We start from the raw sequence: 27,674 nt of genomic DNA on the forward strand, positions 1-27,674 counted from the left end.
GACTTTAGAATATTTTAAAAGACATGTTGCTGTGGTATCTGAGGACTAAACTACACACCACGTTAATTGCATGGATGCAGTTGTTATAAGAATTTAAGGTCTCAAATATATAAATTAAATATTCATAAATTTACAAGGCAAACACATACGTAAGTATGTAAACCACGTGTCTGAAATAGTACAGGAGAGCAATCCTGAAACCATTTTGACTCTCCCAAATTGACCTCAAATGTTTCTCTGCGAGGAGGAAGGAAATGGGAAAGCCTCCATCGTCTTTTGCTTACCTGTCTTAAAGGGCATCTTTGCGTATGAATAGGGTGAGCCTGTGACCTGGATTCCAGAATTAAAGTATTTACCATCACAAAATAATGGCCAGGCTGCCCAAGTAAGCAATCACTGGCCATTGTCAGGTATCCTGGCAGACAGGATTTCTGTTGTAGACTGCCTCCTCCTATGATTTATGTATGATGTTTTTGGTGGTGGTCTTGAGCTACAGGGTGGGCAATTTCAAAAGTTTATATAAGGGCGTGCGCACCATTGTTCTGGGTTCCTCCTCCCTCCTGCATGTGGTGAGTGGGGACCCTGTTGCAACAGTTTAATAAAGATCAAGCTTACTAGCCGCTTTGCTTCTCAATATTCTCTGATTGGCCTCTGTTATTTTATCCTACCAATAGGGAACCCACTTAAGGACTCTATACGGGCTCTTGGATACCCCATAAGGGAAAAGAAGCAGATTTTGTTTACATCACAGTCATGTGTGCCTTTTTTTTGTAAACAGCAGTCAGGCCAGAGCAGCCTCAAAAGTGTGGCGGGTGGTAAAGAGAAGTTTAATTCTTATTTCCTCTGCCACACTCCCAACAAGTCTCTTCTCTGAAGGTGTTATTTGCAGTTGAGGGGAAACTCCCACAGGTGCCAAAGGACACTTCCCTTGAAATACAAACAGCAGCTTCAGAGAGGATATTTGTTTCAAGACTGCAACAGGGAGAAGATAACTTCTCCCCACCCAGCTTGCTTCCAGGGTCCCCAAGCTACTCAGGATTCCCTACAGCTGCTGTTGGGAACCCCTTGGGCACTATGGTGGGGCAAGGCGGGAAAATTAAAAAATACAAATAAATAAAATAATGTCACATCTAATTTGACCCTGAAATGAGGAAAATACCGTTATAGGTTTCAGGGGGGGATCTCTCTAAACCCCATAAATTTCTAAATGGTAGAATTTTAGTTATTTGGGATGTGAAGGGAGAAATACAAGCTGTAGAGGAATTCCTGAACTAGCCTATGCAAAAATGACCTGGTCAAGCTAGGCCCATTAAGAAACAATACAGGGCCACTGAGGGGCATTGAGAACTGTCCTCTGCCCTTGCTCTAGAGGTTTGGAAGGTTGCCAGGGTAACTGGGTGTGAGGTGACAGGAAAAGAGAGTTTTTAGCAGGGTGTTCTGGGAACAAGGAGGAAGAAGAAATACTTGGATCCATCTTGGGCAGGCTGGCTGAAGGCTGGCTGCACTGCTGTGAGGGACAAACTCCTCTTGAAATGACCATGCTGTAAGATCTGGACTCCCTCCATGCAGAGTGAAGGTGTAAATAGGTGAATAAACCACATTTCTTAAAGCTATGACAATCTCCATCATGTCTCAGTTCTCCAAAGGACCACAGACCCCGGGTGAGTGCCTGGAACCCCATGGGCTCTTGCCACCGGGAGGCACCTAACTTTTGTAGCAATATGTTAAATAATCTAAGGGGCTGCAAGTACTTGGGAACATTCAAAATGGACTGAAGGGCAAGGTTTTCACTGGATCTGGATGTGACAAATTGATCTTGTAAACTGATTCAACTTGTGCCTGCATAGCCAATCAACATATTTCTCATTCAATATACCTCTGTCCCTGGAGACGATGTTTCAGGGTGGATTGGGTCATGGAGTCATGATCAAGGTATTTGTTGATATGTAAAAAAATTGTTATCTTGCGATTCTCTAGCAAAACTGTTTTTGAATACTCTGGACTTCCTGTGAAGTTTGTCAGGGTTTCCCCAAGGAGAAGGTCAGAAGGGAACACAAACTTCCATAAGAGCCTTTCTTATACTAAATCAGGCCATTTGAGTGTCTAGCTCAATCTTGTCTATGTCAGACATGGGGAACCTATAGGCTTCCAGTTGTTTCTGGGCTGCAACCCCTGGCAGAGGATTTTGGGAGCTGCAGTCCAGCAGCATTTAGAGGTCCATAGGTTCCCCACCAGTGGTGTACATGGTCTGGCAGACATTCTCCATGCTTTCAGCAGGGTTTTAAGTAGCCAAGAATTGAACCTGAGATCTTTGACATGCTAAGCAGATGCTCTACCGCTAAGCTACAGCCCTGCCCATGTCCCCAGGTTACATACTGCCATGTTATTGAATGTCCAGTGCCATATGGAACCGTAGAAGAGGTTTTGGGCATTTTCTAGGCCAAACTGTTGGTTCATAAAAGACATTGGTTCCTCGTAAAACCACGAGTGTGGAATAAATTCCACCCAGCAGCCTTTAGTCCAAACAAATTGGCTTACTGAACATCTTATTGACACGTCCGCGTTCTAGCACATATCAGAGGAAAACAACTCACCTGTCACCCAATGTATCTGGGGTTGGTGGAGTTGGAAATCATCACTCTCCAGGTCATCAAGAGTCAGAGGAGTGCGGAAGCCAATTGGGGGGTCTTCTAGATATGGAAAGACAAGGGTGAACAGCTGGCTAGTAGTGTGCAGCGCCACTACTGTGTGTTCTGGGCAATCTAGAGCACAGACAGGAAACCTGTGGCTCTTCAGGTGTGGTTGGACTACAACTCCCATCATTATTGACCGCTGAGCCATGCTGGCTGGGGCAGATGGGAACTGGAGGTCAACAACAGCAAGAGAGCCACCAATTCCTCAAGACCTGCAGGCCTTTTATAAGGGCTTCGGCATGCATATTAAACATGTGAAGAAGGCAGAAAGTGGAACTGCGCTGCAGAGGCAAGGATGGTCAGATCTGTCCATTTCCGTTTCTAATTTTTCCAGTCTTCCATTGAGTTCTGCACATCTCCACAACATCTGGCAATATTATTTTAAAGTCCTCAGGGAGTTTCACCAGCATTTTAGTGCAGATTTCTCCTAATTTGGCCATTTTTACTTGCAATTTTGCCTCATATACCCATTTTATTTTCCCTAATACAATGCACTTCTGTACACTGCTTTCACAGATGCGTACCGTATTTCTTGCTCTATAAGACTCACTTTTTCCCTCCTAAAAAGTAAGGGGAAATGTGTGCGCGTCTTATGGGGCGAATGCAGGCTGCACAGCTATCCCAGAAGCCAGAACAGCAAGATGGATTGCTCCTTTCACTGTGCAGCAATCCCTCTTGCTGTTCTGGCTTCTGAGATTCAGAATATTTTTTTTTCTTGTTTTCCTCCTCCAAAAACTAGGTGTGTCTTGTGGTCTGGTGCATCTTATAGAGCAAAAAATATGGTAATTATTATTATTTTATTATTTGTACCCTGCCAATCTGACTGGGTTGCCTCAATGGGTCGCACTCTTTATCCTCCTAGCCATAGGCACTACAGATTTACTTGGCTGGAGAAATAGCTTGCCAACTTCAGAGAAGCACAGATTTTGAAGGACGGCTGTGTTTCAGTCTGCGTACTATTTCACAAAGCACAAATTGTGTAGGCTGGCCTTCAAATGTGAACAGATCCGAATTTCTCCGCAACCTTAGCTACAGGTGCCAGGCAAGGTGCTCACTGCCCGCCTGGCTCCCAGACCTTTATAGCCAACACTCTTGAGACAGCCAAGCAGAAAAGCAGAGTGAGTAGGTGCAAATCAGCAAAGAGATTGGCATTGCCATGGAGGCAGGGCTGTGCATCTTGGAAGAGGAAAAGGAAGGGAAACTGGGCTCACCAGGAAGAGAGCTGGCTTCCTGCTTTTATGTACACCTCTGAGTCTCCAAAGGGTATACTCAATGGAGCCAGCGTACAGCTTCCGGGTCATGTGGCCAGCGAACCAGAGCAGCGCACGGAAACGCCGTTTACCTTCCTGCCGGAGCGGTACCTATTTATCTACTTGCACTTTGACGTGCTTTCGAACTGCTAGGTTGGCAGGAGCAGGGACTGAGCAACGGGAGCTCACCCTGTCGCGGGGATTCGAACCGCCGACCTTCTGATCGGCAAGTCCTAGGCTCTGTGGTTTAACCCACAGTGCCACCCGCGCCCCTTCAACTACGCTGAGGGTTGCCATATTTCAAGAAGTAAAAATCTGGACACAAAAAAAGTTATGCTGTTTTTGGGAAGGTTGCTGAGCTTTTTTTGCAAAAAGTTTGCTGATTTCACCCCACGCACTAATTCCATCATTGGCATCCCAGATGTGCCCATGAAAATCTGGGCGTAAGGCAACCCTAACTAAGCTACCGTCCACGAAAGCACCCTGCCCTGCTGATATTACCTGGAGTGAGCATCAGGATAGCCACAATGATGACCGACGCCAGCATCGCCACTACCAACATTGCGATCCCAATTCCCTTCCAGTTGCGAGGCGGGGAGCTGCTGAACCCCATGTTCTGTGTGAGGAGGGAGAGAAAAGATCCTCGGTTAGTGCAAACCAGCTAGCTTCATTCCAAGTTTAGCTATGAGTGTTTAAGTCATCCCAAGTTAAACCAAACAGAAGAGGGCTATCTATTTCGTCCCATGAGTTATAAGACCATACCTGCTCCAAAAACCATTGATTGTGAGATGGCCAGATAGCATAAACCATGGTACGCTTATGAACCATGGTAAGCTTATGAAGCATGGTGCCCAAACCAACAAGGTGGCCTTCAGATGTCCAGCCTCCATCATCATTGACCATTGGGGCTGATATGACGTTAGAAACTTGGAAGTCCTGTAACGTATGGCGGGGAGGAGTACGCTGGCTTGGCTTCTTCCAGTGGAGTTAAAAAGACCAGATTCCTAGGTGTAAACTGGATTCATGGAGTAACCTGGCTTTGCTCCCTCCGGTGGAGTCAAAAGGATTCCTAGCTGAAGCCAGGGTGTGGCTGATGTTGCATGCTGAAAGCTTCTAGGAGCCACAGGTGAGAGCTGAGTGCAGGGTAGAGGGGCCAAATATGGACAAACTACCTCAGAAGGAGCATGACATGTCCCCACTAGAAGTACTGGCCCTCCCCTAACACCCCATAAACTCCAAAATACAGCACCACTGATATGCAAGAGTCCAGGTTTGCGATCATGGCAGGTGTGGCTGTGTGGCCTAATGGAGAAGTCATCTATATCCATGATGCTTCTTCAGAAAAAACATCCCACTGAGTTCTGTGAATACAGGTTGTATGGCCTAAGGCAGTTCGCTCTTCTTCACAAAAATGTTCCTCAGGCTGGGATAGGATTCTAGGCTGGTCATTTATTACTTTTTGCTTCCCCTATAGAAACCAGGAGGTGCTAATTAAAAAAAAAAAGGCTGATAGAGGCTAGCTCTCCTATTGATCTATAAACCCACAGGGCTTTTAAACTAATTGCCTGGCACCATTTCTGTTCTTTCCCCCCCTTGCGGGTATTTTCAGTCTTAATTAAGAGATCACTTCAGAGAGCTGCCAAAGCAGCTTGGATCAGAGCCCGGCAGGAAGAGTTCATGGCCCACCCAAAGCACATCTTTGCTCCTGAAACATTTGGACTTGGAAGCCAGAGTTTGGCTCCCCATGCTGCAATGGTGGCCCTACAGCTCTCTTGAGAGCTATGATTGATGTTCCCCACAACAGAGACTTTGTGGGCAGCTGTTGCGTTTAAAATTCCCCACATTCAAACCTGTCCCACCCTGGGCAATTGTGTTTCCAGTCTAAGGCAGGTCAAGGAACGAGCTTTTCCTACAAAGTAGGCGTGGAGAACTTTTGGTCCTTCAGATGTTACTGGACTACAATTTCCATAATCCCTGGCCATTGGCCATACCTGCTGGGGCTGATAAGAGTTGTAGCTCAGCAACATCTAGAGGCACAAAGTCCCCCACAACTGCTATAAAGGATGCTCCTGACCTCATCCTTGTACAGTTGTACCTCAGGTTACATACGCTTCAGGTTACATACGCTTCAGGTTACATACGCTTCAGGTTACAGACTCCACTCACCCAGAAATTTCTTGGGAGAAAAGCAATGACAAACCTAGACAGCATCTTAAAAAGTAAAGACATCACCTTGCCAACAAAGGTCCATATAGTAAAAGCTATGGTTTTCCCAGTAGTGATGTACGGAAGTGAGAGCTGGACCATAAAGAAGGCTGATCGCCGAAGAATTGAGGCTTTTGAATTATGGTGCTGGAGGAGACTCTTGAGAGTCCCATGGACTGCAAGAATATCAAACCTCTCCATTCTTAAGGAAATCAGCCCTGAGTGCTTGCTGGAAGGACAGATCATGAAGCTGAGGCTCCAATACTTTGGCCGCCTCATGAGAAGAGAAGACTCCCTGGAAAAGACCTTGATGTTGGGAAAGATGGAGGGCACAAGGAGAAGGGGACGACAGAGGACAAGATGGCTGGACAGTGTTCTCGAAGCTACGAACATGAGTTTGACCAAACTGCGGAAGGCAGTGGAAGACAGGAGTGCCTGGCGTGCTCTGGTCCATGGGGTCACGAAGAATCGGACACGACTAAACGACTAAACAACAACAACAAAACCCAGAAATAGTACCTCGGGTTAAGAACTTTCCTTCAGGATGAGAACAGAAATCGTGCTCCTGCGGCGCAGCAGCAGCAGGAGGCCCCATTAGCTAAAGTGGTGCTTCAGGTTAAGAACAGTTTCAGGTTAAGAATGGACCTCCAGAACGAATTAAGTACTTAACCCGAGGTACCACTGTATTGGAAAATCCTAGAGTTAGCTGGTTTCACTATAAAGCAGGGACAATGAACCTCCAGATGTTGTGGTCCTCTAGATGTCATAAAGTCCCACATCACCCCTGGCTATTGGCAATGCTGCCTTAGGCTGATGGGAGCTGAAGTTCAGCCACAGCTGGAGGGTACAAAGTTCTCTACCACCGCAGGACAGAATCTAAGTACAGTGGTACCTTGGGTTACATACGCTTCAGGTTACAGACGCTTCAGGTTACAGACTCCGCTAACCCAGAAGTAGTATCTTGGGTTAAGAACTTTGCTTCAGGATGAGAACAGAAATCGTGCTCCGGCGGTGCGGCGGCAGCAGGAGGCCCCATTAGCTAAAGTGGCGCTTCAGGATAAGAACAGTTTCAGGTTAAGAATGGACCTCTGGAACGAATTAAGTACTTAACCTGAGGTACCACTGTACTGGATGAGGGCAGCTCCAGGTTGTGGGTGCAATTTAACCGAAGCAGCCTGGGCGCCTCTATCATATCTGCCAACTACTGCCAAGAGCAGGATCCCACGGCATATCTGAACTGGTTCATTGCCCCTGCACCACATAGCCTCAGTAGAGGAACACTCTGCATATTCTCAAGACAACTAATAGGACTTCAGTTAATATTGGCGGGCAGATGTCGCTGGTGAGAGAATCCCCATTTGTGGTAGCACCACAAGGAGTTAGGTGTCAGGGAAATGGTCAATAAGATAAATTCAAGCCAGTGATGTCATGGGTCCACACTGGTCACTTTTAGCCATTGCATGGGCACAATTTAGTGGTGTCTGTGCTATATAACCTGGGCTAATTCTCCTCTTCTTTCACTGTTACTTGAGAGCCTTGTGTGCATGAAATTACTCTTCAGTCACCCTACCTGGGTAAACTGCCCCTACATCTAGTAAAGTCACACACCATGGAAAGGGTTGTGCAAAACCTCTCTCTCTCCAATTTCCTAATTTATAGCCTGTTGAGAAGTTTGTTGTTGATTTAAAGGTGGGAAAGCGTTCAAAAACATAAGACACGTCCTGCAGTCTGATGCAGTGTAGTCCAGGATTCTTAGTCTTATAACTTCATTCTGCAGACCGTATAATCACCTCAGAACTGCTCAAGTATTCCTCACTAGAGAGCATCCTAAGCCCCCCCCCCCCGAAGCAAAGCGAGAACAGCTGCCCCTTATCTAGAATTCTCAGTGTTAAATGTACCCCTTTAAATGATGCCTTGAACAGAAAAAAGGATGGGGGGGGGAAGGGAGATACCTGTGTGGATGAGTGAGGGAAACTACGGCAATTCTGCAGAGCATCTAACAGGTCTCAAAATACCAAACAGATGAAACATTAGACATCTATTCAGTTTTTAATTTGCTTTGGCTACTGCCCAACCATAGCTGTATCACACATTGTGAACTGCAATATAGAATCACCTTGATACAGCCAGGACAAACGTTTTGGAATGCTTTTAAAAATATAAATATCAAATAAACTCCGCAATAATGGATGTTTTTAGTCAGGCACTTCACTTCTTCTCCATCCCACCCCCTGCCAAAGTGCGTAGGAGATTTTTAGCGGCTGCAAAAGCCTCATATTGAAGGAGAAAGCATGTCTGACCCACTATGCAAAACTAATGTTAACAATTTGGATCTAACCCGCAAAGTGCAATGTGCAAAACAGCACGTGTAATGAAATCGGCTTTCAACTAAATTAGGCCCATGGGTTTTTGGGTTTTCTACCAAAAAAATACTTTCCCAAGTTTCAATACTGGGGCGAAGCAGAGTGCAAAAGAAGCCCTAAGTCTGTCTTATCTCTCTCTCTCTCTCTCTCTCTCTCTCTCTCTCTCTCTCTCTCTCTCACACACACACACACACACACACACACACAGTTTCAGGGCAAACCGACTAGCTGAACCTACAGGCAGAACTCACCAGAGCGGTTGTCATGTTCTGATGGGTAGCAATCATGCCGAAGGTTTTTACTGGAGAGAACTGCCAATGCACAAGACTAGGAATGTATATTCTCCTCTCTCTTCGCCCCTCTGGAGATCCGTCAGGTCCTCTTGCTCTTCAGAAGTGGCAGCCAGCAACACTAGGCCATTTCTTGCAGAAACCCCCCCTTGGCGAACACTTGATATACTGACCTGAGCTGGAGAAGGAGGGGATCAATCAAGATGACAGACCGCAATCTGGGCTCCCTCAGCAAAAAGAAAAGAAATAAAGGGGGGGGGGGGAATCCTGCCAGTGGCTTGGCAGGGAGCATGGCCAATTAAGGAGGATGGAAGGGAGGAAATGTTCAGGCAGGAACCTAGAAGGTACGTTAACTGTTTAGGAAACAGGGTTGGGAGGAGCTAAACGATTACAGAGGGATCCCAAGTTGGGCGGCACCAGATCCCCAAATTTTCAAAGGGCTCAAAAGCCCTGCAAAAGCCACCAGATCCAAGAACTTACTCAACGCAGGGAAGCTCTGTCAAATAGCTATGCTATTTTAGGCTGCATCAACAGAAGTATAGAGTCCAGATCAAGGGAAATAATAGTACCGGTCTATTGTGTCCTGATCAGACCGCTCCTGGAATACAGTGGTACCTCGGGTTAAGTACTTAATTGGTTCCAGAGGTCCGTTCTTAACCTGAAACTGTTCTTAACCTGAAGCACCACTTTAGCTAATGGGGCCTCCTGCTGCCGCTGCGCCGCCAGAGCACAATTTCTGTTCTTATCCTGAAGCAAAGTTCTTAACCTGAAGCACTATTTCTGGGTTAGCGGAGTCTGTAACCTGAAGCGTATGTAACCTGAAGCGTATCTAACCCGAGGTACCACTGTACTGTGACCAATTCTGGGCACCACAATTTAAGAAGGCAGTGTCATAGATTATAGCACAATCTCACGATTTCCACGTAAGTTTGTAATGGAGTTTGAAGTGGGCCACAATATTGAAAGCGATCACCTACACTTAACAATGGTACTCGCAGGTCCACTCTTTAGCAATTCCTCCATAAAAACTCAATTTCTCTCCAATGCAAACCTATGCATAACCGCAGCCAATAGAATTAAATGGACCCCTTTACTTAATTTTGTTTCAACTCACCTTCTTCATACAGATGATCTAAAGGCCATCCATACTGCCATTATATCACCTACTTCCGCAATTATTACTTGTAAACTGAAGCTCAGGAGTGACTGAGGGGTTCAAGGGCCTATGGTATGGTTTTGTCTGGTTTCTTGGCAATTTCCACTTATATTCCACTCAAGATGTAAATGTTGCTCTAGATTCAACAAAGCAGTAAGTATTCAAAAATATAAGCATCCAAGAGAAGAATGGAGCACCAAGTTTTAAAATTCAAGAGCATAAAACAGCTGGGCAGCCAGCAACATACCTTGACCTGAGATCAGCCCACAAAAGTGAGGCCTGGTGTAATAGCGGCCTATGGGACCAGCTCACTGTCAGCTCATTTTAAGTACATTCTGAAGCTAACCGTTCCAAATTCAACAATTGTTGTTTAGTCGTTTAGTCGTGTCCGACTCTTCATGACCCCATGGACCAGAGCACGCCAGGCACTTCTGTCTTCCATTGCCTCCCGCAGTTTGGTCAAACTCATGTTCATAGCTCGAGAACACTGTCCAACCATCTTGTCCTCTGTCGTCCCCTTCTCCTTGTGCCCTCAATCTTTCCCAACATCGGGGTCTTTTCCAGGGAGTCTTCTCTTCTCATGAGGTGGCCAAAGTATTGGAGCCTCAGCTTCAGGATCTGTCCTTCCAGTGAGCACTCAGGGCTGATTTCCTTCAGAATGGATAGGTTTGATCTGTTTGCGGTCCATGGGACTCTCAAGAGTCTCCTCCAGCACCATAATTCAAAAGCATCAATTCTTCGGCGATCAGCCTTCTTTATGGTCCAGCTCTCACTTCCATACATCACTACTGGGAAAACCATAGCTTTAGCTATATGGACCTTTGTTGGCAAGGTGATGTCTCTGCTTTTTAAGATGCTGTCTAGGTTTGTCATTGCTTTTCTCCCAAGAAGCAGGCGTCTTTTAATTTCGTGACTGCTGTCACCATCTGCAGTGATCATGGAGCCCAAGAAAGTAAAATCTCTCACTGCCTCCATTTCTTCCCCTTCTATTTTTTTCAGGAGGTGATGGGACCAGTGGCCATGAGCTTCATTTTTTTGATGTTGAGCTTCAGACCATATTTTGCGCTCTCCTCTTTCACCCTCATTAAAAGGTTCTTTAATTCCTCCTCACTTTCTGCCATCAAGGTTGTGTCATCTGCATATCTGAGGCTGTTGATATTTCTTCCGGCAATCTTAATTCCCGCTTGGGATTCATCCAATTCAACAATAGGAAAATAAATTCTGTGATCTATGCAAATCTTTAGATGAAATATGGCAGGCAGCATTTTCCTCGGATTGGGCACTATCCCTCATGAGAAAAGTCTCCCCCCCCAAAAAAAAAAGTATTTTCAATGCTTTTTCTTTCCTTTGGGTCTCTTGACCAATCAAACCTGAATATTGGGGTTTGGTGCCACTGACAAGATTTGTTACTGGCCAATGGGATCCTGGCATCCTGGCGTGTTGCTAATCCATAAAAACAAATTAGGCAGGAGAGAAATTGCTGTCAAGACAGATATTCCTTAAGGTGGTCACTTAACTGGGCACTTATCTGTCTGGAAGAAGTGCATTATGATTGAGAGGACAATGGGTGTGTGAGCCAGCTCTTAGGCTCCTGCCATTTCCTGGAAGGTGACTCATGAGGAGCCCGCTGTCATGGAAAAATGCAGGGCGAGTGTTCAACGAACAGGTAAGTGCAGGTCTCGCAACGTAACCCCATCCCTTAGAAACATCAGTCACAAGAGAAAGCAAGTCATTTTATTAAAAGTGGCGATTGTCAGCCTTAGGAACACATTTCATTGAGGGTAACATTCAGGGGAGGGTGCCAAAAGTGGGTGGAGTTGAAATTATATAATATCCCATTCACAGCTATCCACTCCTACTGAGGAGGGAGGTAAAAAGATCCGGCCCACTGGCTAGAAAAAGTTTCCCACCCAAAACCAACACTATTAATGTCTCTAGCTGCTCTGCTTTTGATATCTCATTGCTCATGAGCTCTTCTCTTAGGGGCAAGTGCACATCCTAAACCATGATTGGCTCCATAGCATCCCATACAGAAGGCCTACCTTTTTCACAGATGAATCCAACTTTAGCTGCCATCTACCTTTTCGCCATTCATTTCCTCTCTACTTCAGTATCCCAATATATTCTCCTCTTTCTGTTTGATATTATGCTCTTTAAAATCATTCTCAATTCTGCCACAAACGCGCTCTCTCTCTCTCTCTCTCTCTCTCTCTCTCTCTCACACACACACACACACACACACACACACACAGTGCACTCCCTGGTCATCAAGACTTGCTTGAGAGAAGGTTCGGGGCACAGTTCTGAAGCTGGTTGTGTTGTAAAGCCTGGCTTTGTAGATACACATTAATGACATTATATTTGCAGGGGGGCCAGGGATGACTGCAATTCAAAATGAAAAAAAAAGAAGAAAGCAAACCGGACAGGCAAGCAAAGGAAAGGCAGGACTACAAAGGAGAATCCAAAGCACTGGCAGTGTTTTTACAGCTTGATTACATTTCGTAGACGCCTTGACCACAATTCATGGACAAAATACAAAACGGTTTAAAAGCCACGGAAGTCCCATGGCAGTGGAGTCCAGATCTACGTTGTTTCAGGAACAGTTCTGAGCCAGAAGATAAAACAGGTCATCCAGCTCAGCTCCGCTAATGGCATTAATGGACGCAGAAAGGATGGATCAGAGCAAGTCACAGATCTGGTTTCACTCACCCCTTTTATACAAAATACATGTGAGAATAGTCTGGCATTAAGTGCCCTCGGGGAGTGTGTATGTTCAGCATTCAAACCATGAGAACAGCTCTTTCAGTGTAACTGTGCCCTCATGTGGTTACCAAAGGGTACTGCTGTACACACTCTCTCGTCCCTAGTTATGTAGGATTTCTGGGATCTACGAAGACTGGCAAGGAAAACAGGGACAGAGGCACTCTGGCAGAATTCCCTTGGCCCCTGGAAATGTGCAGAGTGCCTGCTAACTACCACAGCCTTCCCTTTCCATGCACGCATATGCATTATAATCCACGTCCTAGGAAGTCCAGGTCTCAGGGAGCAGATTCTTTGACAGTCCCCTCCTGAAGAGAGCACAGAAAAGACGGGATGTGGCGAGGTCTTGAGGATCAGAGGGACAGCACTGTTGGGAACACAGCGGCACCTGTCAGAGAAATATAAAAAGACAGCAATGTGTGAACCATGGAACGGCAGCCAGCAACCACCTAGCTCTAAACAACTTGTTGATAGGATCCATGTCCCAGCATCATAAAGAAGACTCTGGATATTGGGGAACCAAAGGTGGAAGGGTTTCCTGGAGGAAAGGTCAGGGATTTGAGGGATCCACATCTTGAACCAATTGGCGCGATAAACCTTTCAGGGATGCTATTTGCTCTTGGTGCCTGCGCATCACTGAAATTATTCTCCATATACAGTGGTACCTCGGGTTAAGTACTTAATTTGTTCCGGAGGACCGTTCTTAACCTGAAACTGTTCTTAACCTGAAGCACCACTTTAGCTAATGGGGCCTCCTGCTGCCGCCACGCCGTCGGAGCCCGATTTCTGTTCTTATCCTGAAGTAAAGTTCTTAACCTGAAGCACTATTTCTGGCTTAGTGGAGTGTGTAACCTGAAGCATATGTAACCTGAAGCGTATGTAACCCGAGGTACCACTGTACATAAGATGCTCCCACTTAAGTCTCCTCCGCATATCCTATCTGCAAAACTTAACAGTTTTAAAACACAGATGTGCTTTCACCTATGCAAGATTAAACGTGCTGCCGCTGGCCGTACTTGAGGGTCGTTTCCATCACATTACCGTACTTTTCTGTGTATAAGACGAGCTTTTTTTTTACTCTAAAAGCACGTTTTAAAGCGTGGGTCTCTTATACATGGGTAGTGCGTGGGGGGGAGACGAGTGATTGGTTGCAGCCGGGAGCAGGAGCTTTTCAGCGGCGATTTTGTGGGTGATTGGTGGATGCGTAAAGTGCTGCTTACGATTGCTGCTGCTGCGTTTATTCAGTTGGTGATTGGTTGCTGCGGCAAGGGTTGCTGTGGACTGGCTGCCGCTTCGTCAACTGAGCGTGCGATTGCCGTCTGCTGTTGGTGAACAGGCAGATGCATGTTTGCTTCGGCGACGTGAGCGATTATCAGCGTTTGCCAGTCGGGTTAGTGATTTTTTGCATTCCCCACCCCCCCAAAAAGCTCAAAAACTCTGGGCAATACTCCCCCAAAATAGGGGTAGTCTTATACACGGGGGCATGTTATACACGGAAAAATACAGTATGTCCATGCGGAGATGGCAGTATCGAATCTGCAGCACATGTACTACTAGCTTGTTCTCTTTATAAAGATCTGCATAATGAGCTTATCGACCCTCTTCTATTATCTATACCAGGTCATTTATCTTACAGACCAACATTACCAAGTGACAGCAAACGCAGCAAATTTTTTAACTGGGGCAATAAGAATAAGATCTACCATCTGACTAACCTGTTTAACGCCTAGAGTAAAGAAAGCCAACTCTTTCATGTGTTTTATTTCTGGTCAAGGACAGTCATTAACTCTTTCATATGTATAGATGTAAATTCTTAGAATGTATTTTGTACAGCCAACCAATCTAGCTATATCAGTATTTTGTTGCATTTGATTCCTTTGCTATGGCTTGTGGGCGACGCAAATAAAGATTCTATCTATCAATCGACATAAATTGCTGGGAATTCAAACCTTAACCAAATTCTGCTCATTGCCTGTAAGGTAAAGGTAAAAGGGACCCCTGACCATTAGGTCCAGTCGTGGCCGACTCTGGGGTTGCGGCGCTCATCTCGCTTTATTGACCGAGGGAGCCGGTGTACAGCTTCCAGGTCATGTGGCCAGCATGATGAAACCACTTCTGGCGAACCAGAGCAGTGCACGGAAATGCCGTTTACCTTCCCGCCAGAGCGGTACCTATTTATCTACTTGCACTTTGACGTGCTTTTGAACTGCTAGGTTGGCAGGAGCAGGGACCGAGCAATGGGAGCTCACCCCGTCGCAGGGATTTGAACCACTGACCTTCTGATCGGCAAGTCCTAGCCTTTGTGGTTTAACCCACAGCGTCCCATTGCCTGTAGCGGTGTGGAAAAAGGAGGTGAGGCATACAATTCTGAAGGTGCTGACCACCCAACTTTTATGTTGTGTGCATGTGTACAAAACGCAATAGGCAAGAAGGAAAATGACAGTCGCAAACACATAGATGGAAGTGGGCTCACATGTAGACTCAGTTATCCTGAAGCACAGTCACACAGTGCTTGGTGGAAGATTGGTGGGATTATAGAGGTGGAAACCCCAAAGAAAATGCTAAAGTTTTTTATTTATGTAACAGCAGCAGCTAGGATTTTTTGTGCGCAGAAATGGAAGGAAGAAGTCCCCACTAAAGCAGAATGGATAAGTAAGATAATGGACTATGCAAAATTAACAGCAAAATTAAGATGATCTAATGATGAGTGTTTTAAGGAAGAATGGATGCCTTTTCCGGATTACTTAAGAGAAATACAATGAGCTCACGAGCAGAATTCAAGCAATGAGCCACAGAAGTAATTAGATTATAATATTGTGGTTACGATTTGATAGATAGGGAGAAGCAGAAGGGGAGAAACAACAACTGCATGAAAAATGGGATGGGAAGTAAACAAAAATTAGAGAAAAGACAAAATTGTGGTTTGATTGTATGTGTTAAAAATGTTGAAACTTAATACAATGTAATTGGAAAGAAAGAAAGAAAACTGGGCCCTTACTCTTTGGGCTGCTTTGGCCATCAGGTTCAGGCACCTTCCAGTCCATCTTCCTCCCTTTCTCGTACAGGCCCTTCAGCACTTTGCGGAACTCCTCGGGCTCCAAGCCCCCAGTGCTCAGCTCCACATATTTCCTGTACAGCTGGAGGGCAGTGCGTGCATCTTCAATACTGTCGTGTGTCTCCCCTTGGATCTTCAGATCTATGGGAAACAGAAAGAATCCAGCCGGTGGCTAATGTTGCCTTGCCATCTCCCACCGCAGCAGGAGAGGGGAAACACTTCTAACGGTTGCTGCTTAGGGCAAAGGAACTGCCCTTCCTCAGTCTATCTAATCTAGGAAACAGCATACCCAACCTTCAGGCCCTGGTATTGACCCAATTCCCTCCTCGGACCCTCCCCTCCTTGGAGCTCTGTCTGTTGATGTTTTCCAGTTCAGCTCTGCGGGCTCAAATTCTCAATTCTGAATTCTCAACTCCAGCACTAGGCTGGGGGCGTCAAGGACATTTTGATCCTCTTGAGACAGATGCAAAGGGAATTACTGTGCTTGAGGGAATCCTTGGCAGCAAGGTCAGGCTGGCTGGGAGATGGATAGGCACCGAAGGAGGTCTGTACTGACCCAAAAAATACCAGGCAAGGAAGCGCAGCGAGATCATCCTCTTCCTGGGCATGTGGAACAGGTAGACGGTGTCAATCACCTGGTCCCTGGGAACCTGCAAGAACAGGCGAGGTCCAGTTATATTCTGGGAGCATATGAGTCCTGAAGGTACTCAGCTAAACAGTCCTAGACTTACAAAAAATCCAGGCAGAAGCATAACACTTGCTGCTTTTAAAAAGTTTTTTCTGTTTGTTTTTTGAAGTTTTATTCGAGTTTGGGATTTTTACATACATTATATTATCTCCTTCCAATTTTAAATTTCTCTTACAATTTTTTCCTTTCCCTCCCTTCCCACCCCCCCCCACCCCATATCCATTGGAAGGGTTCAAACTATTATCCTCAGCCACGGGCATAGCGTCTTTAGTTTCCACCAAATGTTTTGTTCCAGTAGTTTTTATCCACTGAAGATAGGGGTTCCATCTGTTCCTTATCGTGGTGGACTTGATGGTCCCAAAAATGTTTGCCAGATGAATGGCTTATTTTGGCACAAGCATTTAGAGGCAACAATCTATTTCTGTGGTTTCTGAATCTTCCTACTCTCAAGAAAGCCTTTCCCAACTGAATTGTCTGCTAAGAAATCCCTGTGCGCCCCCTGTACATTGTCAGCTCCTTCACATGCAGGCCCAAACATATATGCCGTATTTTTCGCTCTATAAGACACACTTTTCCCTCCTAAAAAGTAAGGGGAAATGTGTGTGCGTTTTATGGAGCGAATGCAGGCTGCGCAGCTTTTGCTGACGCCAGGAGAGGAAGAGGGATCGGTGCACACCAATTCCTCTTGCTCTCGTGGCTTCAGGGATAGCCGCCCGAAGCCTCCTGAGTGCAGCGGGAGCCTCCCGCTGTGCTCAGGAGGCTTCACGTTGCTTGAGCTGAAGCCAGGAGAGCAAGAGGGATTGATCCCTCTTGCTCTCCTGGCTTCACTTCGCTGGAGAGGTGGTGCGCAGCTTTCCCTCTCTGGTCAGCGCCCGTTCAGTGAAGCGGCAGGAGAAATGGAGCCCCTTCCATTTCTCCTCCCGCTTTGCTGGAGAGGCACTGAGCAGAGAAGGAGAGAATATTTTTTTTCTTGTTCTCCTCCTCTAAAACTAGATGCATCTTATGGTCGGGTGCGTCTTATAGAGTGAAAAATATATGAGGGACATATATGTCAAGGTTCAAAACGGAGGCAGTCACCATGATGTTGATGACCCGGAAGTCTTTTTGCAATCCATGACCCACAAACTTGACCCCGACATCGATGAGGAAGCGTAGTTTCAGGTAGGTGGATTTGAGGGTGGTGAGGTGTTTGGAGGAGATTTTGGCATCCAGATCCCCTGGCTTTATTCCAGAGTATTGAGTGAGGTAATCCACCACCTAATAAGGGGCAAAGGAAGACGGAAAGGAAGAAAACATTGCATTCAATGCAAAGGCTTCTTTTAGTTCACAGAGAACGACAGCTCATTCTGTTAGCTTGGAGTAGGGAAACATTTTTAATCTGCTGGCCATGTTCCCTTTCTGAGCAACATCTTGGGACCACATGTCAGTGGTGGGTGGAGCAATGCGTTGAGGCAAGCAGGAGGCTTTGTCTGGCAAAAACACTCAAGGAGGATAAGGGGTGTGGCCTATGAAAAGTCCCAAGGGCCAAACAGAGAGGCCTAGAGGACCACATTCAGCTCCCAGGACCCCTGACAGTTAAGTCCAGTCGTGAACGACTCTGGGGTTGCGGCGCTCATCTCGCTTTACTGGCCGAGGGAGCCGATGTTTGTCCGCAGACAGTTTTTCCGGGTCATGTGGCCAGCATGACTAAGCTGCTTTTGGCAAAACCAAAGCAGCGCATGGAAACGCCGTTTACCTTCCCACCGGAGCGGTACCTATTTATCTACTTGCACTTTGACGTGCTTTCGAACTGCTAGGTTGGCAGGAGCAGGGACCGAGTAATGGGAGCTCACACCGTCGCGGGGATTCGAACCACCGACCTTCCGATCGGCAAGCCCTAGGCTCAGTGGTTTAGACCACAGCGCCACCCGTACCTCCCCGTGTTAAGCCCATCCCAAACAGCTTTCTGCATGCCCATCTCTCACCATCCAGGACTGTAAGGACAAGGACTGGGCTTCACAGCACAGCTACTGCCATGTGTAATGGGGATAACACTCTCTTATAAAGGAAAGTTTTTGAGATGAAGAGAGCAGGGGACCAACTTGTCTAAAGCCTCCTTAGTAGCGAGAGCCAGATGAGCTCTGCAAGGTTTTCGCAGAGAAAGCTGCCTACCTGTTCTTGCGTGGAAATGTAATCATCAATGAAGGGAACGCCCTCGTTGGGACCCTGCCCCCTCACACACGTAATCCTGGCCACCGACATCTGACTTGGCTTGATAGTGGATTTGGTCCCATCACTGCGAAGCTCAGCTTCCTCCTATTGTGTATTTTCAAGGGGTGAACGAATTATGTTCTGTGTGGCCTCCTCACAAAGAAGAGCTCCCATTGGCCCTTTGAAGAGGCTGCTGCTCAAAGGCCTACAGGCGAGAGGTTCTGGAACCTTCCAGCCCTCCCAACCTGACCTCTCCCCTCTCCCCGCAACACAATGCCTACCTCGTTGAGGGTGACAAATTCAGCATCCAGCCCCACCAGGTCCCCCACCTGGGGCATCTCATTCAGCATGAGTGGGATGAAAGTGGCGTGACACTTGCGCTGCTTACGGGCGAGCGAGGCCTCGGCGAGCAGCACACTGGCTTCGATAGGGTTCTTAACTGAAAGAGGGAAAGAAAATCTGAGATCAGCTGTTGTGCTCAGTTCCAGGGTTCCTTCTGAGATGGCAGTCTGAATGAAGAAAGCAGCCCAGGGGAGTCCCACAGGAGGCCTCGTAGGTACAAGCTTCTAATATACAGTGGTACCTCAGGTTACATACGCTTCAGGTTACATACACTTCAGGTTACAGATTCTGCTAACCCAGAAATAGTGCTTCAGGTTAAGAACTTTGCTTCAGGATGAGAACAGAAATCGGGCTCCGGCAGCGCGGCAGCAGCAGGAGGCCCCATTAGCTAAAGTGGTGCTTCAGGTTAAGAACAGTTTCAGGTTAAATACGGACCTCCGGAACAAATTAAGTACTTAACCTGAGGTACCACTCTACAGTTACAGTCATACCTTGGGTTACAGACGCTTCAGGTTGCGCGTTTTCGGGATATGGACATGCCGAAACCCGGAAGTACCGAAACGGGTTACTTCCAGGTTTCAGCGCTCATGCATGTGCAGAAGCACTAAATCACGCTTTGTGCATGCGCAGACGCGCCGAATCGCAACCCACACATGCGCAGACGCGGCGCTGCGGGTTGCAGACGCTGCAGGTTGCGAACGTGGCTCTCGCACGGATCACATTCGCAACCCGAGCGTCCACTGCATATCCAATTTCTCAAAAACAGTGTAATGAGCAAGAAAAAAAAGGCTGGCTTATTCAAACCTACGTGAGGAAGAGAGGGCCCAGAACAGTTTAAAGGAAAACCTGCCAATATCACAGGGCCAATTCAGCTGGAGGATTTACAGTAATGAACCACAATACTTTAAAAGTTCGGGATTTTCCTGTTAAGATCGTATCCAGAGCACAGGTGTTCCAGCACTGAAGCGGATCGCATCGATCCCTTGTGACACAGGAAACATGCCAAAAGGGATCCGATGGTATGTAACCAAGCTCTGTCAAGCAGATCAAGTTTACATTCCAAATTATTCAAGACGCACGGACACTGTACAGCAGAAATGCCAAAAAACATTGGTGCCTGCGGAATAATCAGGACACTTGGGGCTGTGTAGCGAAGTGGTCTGTTTTACACAGCGGCCTGGGAGCTACACCAAGGTGCCAAAGTTTCACCCCAAAGCAGTGGTTTCTGGTCTGCATCACAAACGCAGACGATCCTTTTCGTGATGTAGTGATGATCAGTCGGTTTCACTTCCTCTTGATTTCAACACAGTTCCTTGCAGAACCCACTCAGCTTTGCCCCCTTAATCTCTGTGGCATATGACTACCTCACAACAACCCATCCCTTGTGAAGGAGGGGAGAGCTATTTTGCTTAGTGTTAAAGGGATGTCTCACTGGAATTTCCTACTTGGCATCAGTATTAGGCAAAACAGGGAGGGGACAGATGTGGAGGTCAAGATATGGGGGCGCAGGGGCTGTGAGGGAGGCTGACAACACAGGGCCTGTTTCAGCCACAAAACTATTTATCAACAGGGCAGAGACAACGCTTTCCTCCCTGGTCAATGAAAATTCAAAAGCAATGGCTAAATTATCATATGAATACATCAAATATGTGAATAACAGATCAAAGATGAATAACCAAGTGGTGATGTAAGACACTGACTGCACGGGGAGGGGAAAAAAACAGGCACCGTATTTTTTGCTCTATAAGACGCACCAGACCATAAGACACACCTAGTTTTTGGAGGAGGAAAACAAAAAGTATTCTGAATCTCAGAAGCCAGAACAACAAGAGGGATCGCTGCGCAGCGAAAGCAGCAATCCCTCTTGCTGTTCTGGCTTCTGGGATAGCTGCACAGCCTGCATTCACTCCATAAGACGCACACACATTTCCCCTTACTTTTTAGGAGGGAAAAAGTGAGTCTTATAGAGCAAAAATTACGGTATTTCCTGAGCCACACTGTGATGCCAAGCTTGCTACTGGAAAACAGGCAGAGCTATATCTAAGGAGCTCATTTAGGTATCAGCTCTCCACCAATGTTTGGAAGCAAGGCCTGTCCGTGTTGTTTTGACCTGGTTATGCTGCTGAGCAATGCAATACCAGCACTGTCTGTCCATACTCCACTAACCATGGTTGGAAGGTGGAGCATTGTTTTAAGAACCCTAGCTGCCCAGGGAATCTGCAGCAGGCCATGGTTGAACCTGGTTCTGCTGAGCCCCCGAGTAGTATTCTCAATTTTTTTTTTGTTCCAGAGTCCAGCTCTTTCCATGTAGTCAAAGGCACACATGCACACACACTCACTGGTTAAATTGTACTTGGAGTGGAGGTTCCTCCGCACGTAATAAAGGATTGCAGGCACCTTCCAGCTCATGTCGAATTGCACGGCCTCACACTGCAAATTCAAAAGCAAATAATAAATAAAAAAACAACAATGGGAGCATCATGCGCATTTGAGTTGTGTGTTGTTCTGGGGTGGTCTTCTTCCCTATTGTTTGTTCTTATCCATCAGAAAAATATGCAACTTCTCCATGGCAAAAAACAGGATGCATTGGCATTATCTTAATGTACTTCTTAATGTTTCTTACACTGTGTAATTTTGTGCTAGAATGGGTGCCTGACCTAGTTGTCTTGTAAAGGGAGACATTTAAGAGGTGTTTAAAACAAGCTTTTAGCCCCCGTCGTTGGAGAAATAGTTTGGAAAAGTACACGGACCATCTCCAAAAAGGCTCTGGGCTTCTGTTAGGAAATCTCTTATGCTCTGCATTGGGCTGGGGAATCTGTAACCCTCCATGAATGTTGATGACTGGGGCTGATGAGAGATGGAGTTCAACATCTGGAAGGCCACAGATTCCTGCCTTTTCCCGACAGACATTTCCCCCCTTCCCTGCAAAACCTCTAGGGCTGTTGCCTCCGCTCCACACCAAAAAAGTTCTACAAAATGTGAGGGTCAGAAAAAGCGTGCAAAGTGGAGTTGATGCAAAAAAAAAAAAAAAAAAAAAGCTTATTTACGTACCTGTTACTTATGTATAGAAATTGAGAGCACAGGGTATGAATCGTCTTGATCTCCTTACCTTATCCACAGGCTCAATGAGAAAGTCATTGAAAAGGTACCACTGTTGGTGTGTGACACCCTGTGCAAATGGAAGTTGCAAGATATGTGTCAATGGATTACCATTTTCACTTACAGATAATGAATGAATCACGGCCACACAGGTACGACTGCCTATAGCCAAGGCAGCTCTGTGACAAATATGACAACAGAAAAACAAGCGGGTTCTCCTAAGGCAGCCTTCCCCAATCTGATGCCCTGAAAATGTTCTAGTCTATAAATGTCATCAGCCCTGGCTAACATGGCTGATAGTCAAGAATTATGGGAGTTGTAGTCCAAAACATCTGGAAGAACCAGACATGAGAAGGCTGTAACACCATTGATAAGATATGAGAATTACAGATTGGTGGATGCAAAGTTCAGTGGGCTGTACTCTCTTCTGATTGGCTCACCTCCTTCCTTTGGTGGTAGGTCTCCCCCACTTTTATGTGCCCCACCAGGCTGCCCCCAGTCCGGGAGTCCAGAATGTGCACAATGGTTGCCATAAGGTCATAGACGTACGTTGACTCCTGGTCATCCAACACAGTCAGCTGCAAAGAGGAAGGAGAGTTCATCAACTGGCTAGATTTCTTTTCAGTTATTTTAAGCAGCAAGACAAAACAAAACTGGCAAACACTGACACACTGTACACCAGGCCTTTAAATTCTAACTCCAGGGATCCAGCCTTTCTGAAATCCTGTTGCAATGGCTGCACAAACCAGGATGACGTCCCCCAGGCTAATGGACCACCTTGGGCATTCATGGACTACCTTAGGCAGATTCTCTCACAGCATTTTAAAAATTAAATTAAAAAAATTAAAATTATTTTTAAAAGGGGAGTGGAAAGAAAAGGATTATAATTTTGGAGGATGCTATTGGATCTGCATAATCCTGCTTTCCGTTCCTCCTGCAGTATGGGCCTTTCCCTTCCTATCTTACCCAGAGGGATCATTTCACCTGCTTTACAAAAGTATTCCCAACATATGAAGTGCTACCATGCCCACTTATCTCTGGGCTAAACCTAACTCCTTCACTCTTCCCTCATATGACTGAGGAGCTGAATCAAAACTTTTGAAGTCGCAAGAGGCAGAACTTCTTAACTGCAAGAGCCACTTCACAGGTTGCAGGAGCGCACAGTAAACGTGTGCCTGGGAGCTTCCTGGCGTGTATTCTACTTCATATTTTCATTTACCCAGCCCTCCATTTACAATCTCTGCTGCTGCATCAGCTGTTAGTCACTGCCTTGCAAGATCGCATGACAATTGTACAGGAAGGGGCCAAAACTGGCTCTACATTCTTCCATCCAACGATTAAAATAATTCTGTACCGAGGTAGCAAATGCCACGGCACACCTGGAGAGGCTACCCTTAATTGTATCAAAGTGAGCACTGCACAGAATTCCTGAGAAAGCATTTAGAAACCAGGCACTATGGGGCGACTTTCTTGCCAGAAGTGATGACGTACTTCTGTGCTTTCATCCCAGTTGTAAACCTCCAGTTCCTTGTTCTTGGAGAGCTTCATCTTGATAGAATAAGGAATCCAGATGTTCTTCAGCTCTTCAATGGAGGTATAAGAATGCCCTCCCTCTGCCATTCCCAATTCATTCCTGGAAGGCAAGAAAACACACAAACAGGAGGATTCGTACAATACAATGCAGTCTGAGCTTTTCTGCAAGTTGTTTATCATCATCAATCTTTATTACGGTCCAGAGACCCAACAAATCGTTACAAAGCAATGCACAAGTTGTTTATACAGAATTCTAGATACCCTAAATATGATGTTCCACGTTTCCCAATCTGTACTGTCATTGTCATTTTACTGCTGCAGTTTTCTGCTCTGTGCCCTTTCTCCTGCATAACGTAGTATAAACAAAACGGAGGTAGACATGATATCGCCTTTCAACCGTTAAAAAAAAATTGCTAAAGGAAGGGTAAGAACACAAGTAGTACTGAATTGGTAAAGGTAAAGGGACCCCTGACCATTAGGTCTGGTCGTGGCCGACTCTGGGGTTGCGGCACTCATCTCGCTTTATTGGTCGAGGGAGCCGGCGTGCAGCTTCCGGGTCATATGGCCAGCATGACTAAGCCGCTTCTGGCAAACCAGAGCAGTGCACGGAAACGCCATTTACCTTCCCGCCGGAGTGGTACCTATTTATCTACTTGCACTTTGACGTGCTTTCGAACTGCTAGGTTGGCAGGAGCTGGGACTGAGAAACGGGAGCTCACCCCGTCACAGGGATTTGAACCGCTGACCTTCTGATCGGCAAGTCCTAGGCTCTGTGGTTTAACCCACAGCACCACCCGTGTCCCTTGATTGAATTGGAGAGAACAAAAAAAAGAAGGCTTTTCTAGACAAAAAAAGTAGAGTTTTTATTCTAGGAAGCACACCTAGATGATAAATGCTTACCATTCCCCAACAGGTATTTCTCTACTTTGAGGGAGTTCCAGACCACCTTTCTTCATCATCAACTTCTTAAAGGCATACTGAAAATAAAAGGTAAACAGGAAGTAGAAACATCTCTTTTCTATATATATTTTTAATGCCTCCAAAAATATTCCAAAACAATTATCACTGTATCCAATTTCTTCTTCAACACAAACTTTCTTCTTGACTTCCCACCCCTCCTTTCCTGATGTTTGTTTTTTACTTCTTTTTATTAGCTGTTTCACAACACATATGTTTTATCTCAGCTTCCTCATCGTTAGTTCTTTCAGTAATCCACTGCTTATATTTCAAAGATCTCAATAAACGTACAGTCAAATGCCGAGTGATTTCACTTAACACAAAACCCTGACTACCTCCTCATGCCAGTTCCAGGAGCGAGTCAAGACGAGGGGCCAGGTGGAATGTTAAAAAAAAGGTAAAGGACCCCTGACAGTTAAGTCCAGTCGCGAACGACTCTGGGGTTGTGGGGCTCATCTCGCTTTACTGGCCGAGGGAGCCAACGTTTGTCCGCAGTTTTTCTGGGTCACGTGGCCAGCATGACTAAGCCGCTTCTGGCGAAACCAGAGCAGCGCACAGAAACGCCATTTACCTCCCCTTCGGAGTGGTACCTATTTATCTACTTGCACTTTGACGTGCTTTCGAACTGCTAGGTTGGCAGGAGCTGGGATCATACAGCAGGAGCTCACCCCTTCATGGGGATTTGAACTGCCAACCTTCTGATCGGCAAGCCCAAGAGGCTCAGTGGTTTAGACCACAGCGCCACCCGCATCCCTAGGTAAAATGTTATACTGTGCCAAATAGAAGGTAGGTAAAAGGTAAAGGACCCCTGGATGGTTAAATCCAGTCAAAGGTAACATTGGGGTTGCGGCGCTCATCTCACTTTTCAGGCCAAGGGAGCCACTGTTTGTCCACAGACAGCTTTCTGGGTTAAGTGATCAGCATAACTAAAATGCTACTGGTTCAACGGAACACTGTGATGGAAGCCAGAGTGCACGGAAAAGCTGTTTACCTTTCCGCTGGAGCAGTACCTATTTATCTACTTGCACTGGTGTGCTTTCAAACTGCTAGGCTGGCAGGAGCTGGGACAGAGCAACGGGAGCTCACCCCGTCATGGGGATTGGAGCCGCTGACCTTCTGATCAGCAAACCCAAGAGGCTCAGTGGTTTAGACCACAGCGCAAACCCACTCACCGCGCACATCTGCCCTGCCTCCAAAACCTCTGGCCATTCACAAGGGGTTTATATCTGAGCAAGGGCCCAAGAGGATATTCTCAGATTGTGAGGTCCACTTCCCAAATCTTATTTTGGAAACAGACAACCTTGACATGAGCTTGCATGTGCTGGATTGTCTGCACATACACCTTATTTGAACAACCAGTGAGGTTGGGAGTTGGCATTGCTGGTTGGCAGGGTCTGTGTGTTTGTGTGTGTTTGTGTGTGTGTACAGTGTACTCTTGCTCCTGCTCCCCCACAGTAGACAGGGAAGCAATCAAAGTATTGAGTGATCTGGTTTAAGGGCGCCCTCGAAAGGCAACTGAATGGAAACCGAAAAGAAAAAGAAAAAGGCACTCTCATATACCTCTGCCTGCATCTTCCAGAATTCTGCCTCCTTGGAGCTGTTTACTTCACAGTTAATGACCAAAACATCAGGCAGGCAGCGGATGTTGCGGGTCTGGACCTTGAAGAGCAGAGAGAAGATGTGCAATGTAAGAGCAAGTGACACAGATTCATGCTTGGTACTACTGTTGCGGCTTTATTTTACAGCAGTGCTTCCCAGATTTGGGCCTCCAGCTGTTGCTGGGACTACAACTCCCATCATCCCTGACCTGCTAGCTTGGGATGATGGGAGTTGTAGTCCAACAACAGCTGGAGACCCAAGTTTGAGAAACACTGTTTTTGCAGTCACAAGGAATGCAAATTGATCTAATAATCTCTTGCTTTTTAACAGATGGCACCACCAAAGGTTTCCTAAGATGCCGATGGCTGAAGTGAGCGGAGATGAAATCATATTCACCCCCTAGAATTTCTTGCCCCGTCTGCGGTATCAGCTTAAGAATTTAAACTTCCCAGCGTAAGGATGCTTTATCTGAGACCGTACTAGCTGGAGACCTGGAAACTGATAGAAACTTTGGGGTGGTCAGTTCTCTTATCAAGTGCCCTGCAGTGCTTGCGTTCTCAGGCCCATACTGGCTGATGCAGCCTTGCAAGACACATTAGATTCCCCTGTATCAATGCTGCAGCCCTGGTCCAGGTAGCCCATTCACACGGGCTTGCTCTATGCAACTGTTCCCTCCCCACTTACCGTGGGTTGGTATTTCTCGCAGTTTTCGCACCAGGCTTGGGTGTTCTGTTCCAGGCAGATGCTTCGCTTTAAGATCTGAGCAAATTCGTAATCCTTGATTTTATCTTAAAAGGAGGGAAGGAAAAAAGGAGGGGATTTTAATTTCCAAAAAGATCCAATCAAGAAGTACCATATTTTTCGCTCTATATGACGCACTTTTTCCCCTGCAAAAAAGAAGGGGAAATGTGTGTGCATCCTATGGAGCAAATACAGGCTCCTTGGCTTCAGCGATAGCAACGCGAAGCCTCCAAAGCACAGAGGGAGAGCTCCCCCTGCACTCCGGAGGCTCCGGGTTGCTTTCGCTGAAGCTGCCTGAAGCCCCCGGAGCGCAGGGAACTCCCGCTGCACTCTGGGGGCTTCAGGCAGCTATCCGCAAGCCTTCGGAGTGCAGCAGGAGTTCCTGCTGTGCTCCGAAGGCTTGCGGATAGCTGCCTGAAGCCTGGAGAGTGAGAGGGGTTGGTGCACACCTATCACTCTTGCTCTCCAGGCTTCGCTTCACTGGAGAGGCGCTGCACAGTTTTCCCTCTCTGCGCAGCACCCCTTCAGTGAAGCGGGAGGAGAAATGGAAGGGGCTCCATTTCTCCTCCCGCTTCGCCGAAGGGGCGCTGAGCAGAGAGGGGGAGAATTTTTTTCCCCTGTTCTCCCCCTCCTATGGTCCGGTGCGTCCTATAGAGCGAAAAATACGGTAAAACTTAACCAGAAGAACGCAGAAGAAAACCCTAACCCTGCACCATTCTACAGATGCTCCTATCCTATTTTGAGAACCCTAGC

At 46.5% G+C, this 27,674-nt stretch overlaps 2 protein-coding genes across 5 annotated transcripts in view; both read right to left on the bottom strand.

The window, feature by feature from the left end:
* LOC310755855 (inactive dipeptidyl peptidase 10-like) overlaps nucleotides 1-10,604 on the bottom strand; it is a 56,806-nt gene extending 46,202 nt beyond the window's left edge. Inside the window, exons 1-4 of one of the 2 annotated variants that reach the window (XM_083599223.1) lie at nucleotides 9,916-10,604; nucleotides 8,763-8,979; nucleotides 4,445-4,559; nucleotides 2,595-2,690 (exon numbers count right to left, since the gene is read on the bottom strand). In XM_083599223.1, the coding sequence (XP_083455349.1) occupies nucleotides 2,595-2,690; nucleotides 4,445-4,559; nucleotides 8,763-8,798 (247 nt within the window). In that variant the 5' untranslated portion in view covers nucleotides 8,799-8,979; nucleotides 9,916-10,604. Of the gene's footprint in view, nucleotides 1-2,594; nucleotides 2,691-4,444; nucleotides 4,560-8,762 lie in introns of both variants that reach the window. The other variant, XM_083599222.1, reaches the window with a different exon arrangement.
* A 1,073-nt stretch (nucleotides 10,605-11,677) lies between these two features.
* PAN2 (poly(A) specific ribonuclease subunit PAN2) overlaps nucleotides 11,678-27,674 on the bottom strand; it is a 35,770-nt gene continuing 19,773 nt past the window's right edge. For all 3 annotated transcript variants that reach the window (XM_083599184.1, XM_083599185.1, XM_083599186.1), the window contains exons 14-26: nucleotides 26,865-26,968; nucleotides 26,142-26,240; nucleotides 24,525-24,601; nucleotides 23,583-23,724; nucleotides 22,532-22,669; nucleotides 22,102-22,161; nucleotides 21,332-21,422; nucleotides 18,932-19,089; nucleotides 18,612-18,755; nucleotides 17,538-17,717; nucleotides 16,329-16,422; nucleotides 15,716-15,913; nucleotides 11,678-13,105 (exon numbers count right to left, since the gene is read on the bottom strand). In XM_083599184.1, the coding sequence (XP_083455310.1) occupies nucleotides 13,071-13,105; nucleotides 15,716-15,913; nucleotides 16,329-16,422; nucleotides 17,538-17,717; nucleotides 18,612-18,755; nucleotides 18,932-19,089; nucleotides 21,332-21,422; nucleotides 22,102-22,161; nucleotides 22,532-22,669; nucleotides 23,583-23,724; nucleotides 24,525-24,601; nucleotides 26,142-26,240; nucleotides 26,865-26,968 (1,520 nt within the window). In that variant the 3' untranslated portion in view covers nucleotides 11,678-13,070. The remainder of the gene's footprint in view (nucleotides 13,106-15,715; nucleotides 15,914-16,328; nucleotides 16,423-17,537; nucleotides 17,718-18,611; nucleotides 18,756-18,931; nucleotides 19,090-21,331; nucleotides 21,423-22,101; nucleotides 22,162-22,531; nucleotides 22,670-23,582; nucleotides 23,725-24,524; nucleotides 24,602-26,141; nucleotides 26,241-26,864; nucleotides 26,969-27,674) is intronic.

Source organism: Podarcis filfolensis, assembly GCF_964270895.1.
Source record: "Podarcis filfolensis genome assembly, chromosome: 2".
Classification (NCBI taxonomy): domain Eukaryota; kingdom Metazoa; phylum Chordata; class Lepidosauria; order Squamata; family Lacertidae; genus Podarcis; species Podarcis filfolensis.